Source organism: Colobus angolensis, unplaced genomic scaffold (genome assembly GCF_000951035.1).
Source record: "Colobus angolensis palliatus isolate OR3802 unplaced genomic scaffold, Cang.pa_1.0 Scaffold6, whole genome shotgun sequence".
NCBI lineage: Eukaryota > Metazoa > Chordata > Mammalia > Primates > Cercopithecidae > Colobus > Colobus angolensis.
In genome coordinates, this window is record NW_012119598.1 from 18,667,580 (window position 1) to 18,669,841 (window position 2,262).

Consider the following 2,262-nt stretch of genomic DNA (forward strand, 5'->3'; position numbering starts at 1 on the left):
TTTTTTTTTTTACACAGGGGCTTGCTCTATCAGCCAGCTGTAGTGTGGTAATGCAATCATAGCTCACTGCAGCCACGACTTTCTGGGCTCAAGCAATTCTCCCACTTCAGCCTCCCAAGTAGCTAGGACTACAGGCTCACACCACCACCTGGCTATTTCTTTTTCTTTTCTTTTTTGGTAGGGATGAGTCTCGCTTTGCTGCCCAGAATTGTCTTGAACTCCTGGCTTCAAGCAATCCTCCCACCACAGCCTCCCAAACTGCCGGGTTTACAGGCATGACTCATGGCCTCCTTCCTTCAATGATGGTGATTTCTTCAGTTCAGAAATTATGTATCACAATCTACATGGGCCTGCATAACCTTTATACATAAAAATGCTTGCAAACTGAACGGTAAAAACTAGAAACAAAATCTACTACAACTGTAACGTAGACAACCTGTAAATTTCTTATAATGAGACTTGCTTTATAACTAATTTGTCACCTTGTTTTGATTAAACAAAGATAGTGGATAAATTTGCTACCATGCCTATCTCTCTCAAAATCAAACAGACATTTCCATTCACGGAGCTAAGTATCTCTGAAGATAATTAATAAAAAGCACTGCCAAAAGGTTAAATAATAGTGCCTACTCACTTTTCAGAGCTAATTTCATCCAAATGAAGGCATTCATAAGAATTACCAAAGGTGAAAGAACTCGAAATACTAGTCTACTGTATGCAATTGTTTTTATGTTAAAATGTGAGAAATTTTTACTTACCTGAACTACTTATAATCGGTTGTAAAGTACCAATAGAACCAGAAAGTTCTGCTGTTTTTGCAACAGGCACACTAAATGTAAATCCAATCTGTAAAGAGAAAGAATATCCTTACACTTAGTTTTCAATAAGTATCAAATATGGAGCTTTTTTTTTTTTTCTTTTTTTTGAGACAGCGCTTACTCTGCCACCCAGGCTGGAGTGCAGTGGTGCAATCTTGGCTCACTGCACCCTCCGCCTCCTGGGTTCACACCATCCTTCTGCCTCAGCCTCCCAAGTAGCTGGGACTATAGGCACCCGGCTAATTTTTTCTATTTCTAGTAGAGACAGGGTTTTACCGTGTTAGCCAGGATGGTCTCGATCTACTGACCTCGTGATCTGCCTGCCTCAGCCTCCCAAAGCTCTGGGATTACAGGCATGAGCCACCGCGCCTGGCACAGGTAAGTGCTTATTTTTACCCCAAGTCAAAAACATACTTTCATCTATTTTAAGATATGGTTTATCATATTTCACTATCTCTAAAAGTGAGATTCTTATATTGAATGGCAATGTCACAATTTAACAGACAGCATTTTAAATTTCTCAGGCATTTTTTCCTCCAAAATAGTATATAAAATAATAATGGTGTGTTCCTAATGTCCAGTTCCAGTTTCTGAATGCCATTTTCTTTCTTTTTTTTTTTTTTTTTTGTTTTGAGGTGGAGTTTCACTCTTGTTGCCCAGGCTGGAGTGCAATGGCAAAATCCTGGCTCACTGCAACCTCTGCCTCCCAGGTTCAAGCAATTCTCCTGTCTCAACCTCCTGAGTAGCTGGGATTACAGGCATGCACCACCACACCTGGCTAATTTTGTATTTTCTTTTTTTTTTTTTTTTTTTTGTAGAGACAGTGTTTCACTCTGTTGGTCAGGCTAGTCTCGAACTCTAGACCTCAAGTGATCCACCCGCCTCGGCCTTCCAAAGTGCTGGGATTACAGGCATGCGCCACCACGCCCCCGGCTAATTTTGTATGTTTTGTAGAGACAGTGTTTCACTCTGTTGGTCAGGCTAGTCTCGAACTCTAGACCTCAAGTGATCCACCCGCCTCGGCCTTCCAAAGTGCTGGGATTACAGGCATGCGCCACCGTGCCCGGCCTCGAATGCCATTTTCTAATAAAAAGTATGAGACTTCTGGGACAACTGATGGATTTCAGCATGTGGCAAGGAAATTACATTTGATCTGTAACATCTACTTGTGTCAGAAGGCAAGGACACAGTCAAAACCAGAAAGTGACATATTAAAATAATATAAACATGCCAAATCTGGGGCAATTTGAATATTAAACTATGTATTATTCTTACCCCAAACATTTACTTTTCCATCATGAAAGAAAAAATGCCCAGAACTTTTCTAGATTAAAGGTCAATCAAGACACGGTTTTTTTTTTTGAGACGGAGTCTTGCTCTGTCGCCCAGACTGGAGTGCAGTGGCCGGATCTCAGCTCACTGCAAGCTCCGCCTCCCGGGTTTA

At 41.3% G+C, this 2,262-nt stretch overlaps 1 protein-coding gene across 1 annotated transcript in view; it reads right to left on the reverse strand.

Annotated features, from left to right (window-relative positions):
* The window catches only part of NUP153 (nucleoporin 153kDa), a 95,152-nt gene that overhangs the window by 27,688 nt on the left and 65,202 nt on the right, over positions 1 to 2,262 (reverse strand). The window contains exon 15 of the mRNA XM_011962916.1: positions 759 to 846. Coding sequence (XP_011818306.1) covers positions 759 to 846 — 88 coding nt within the window. The remainder of the gene's footprint in view (positions 1 to 758; positions 847 to 2,262) is intronic.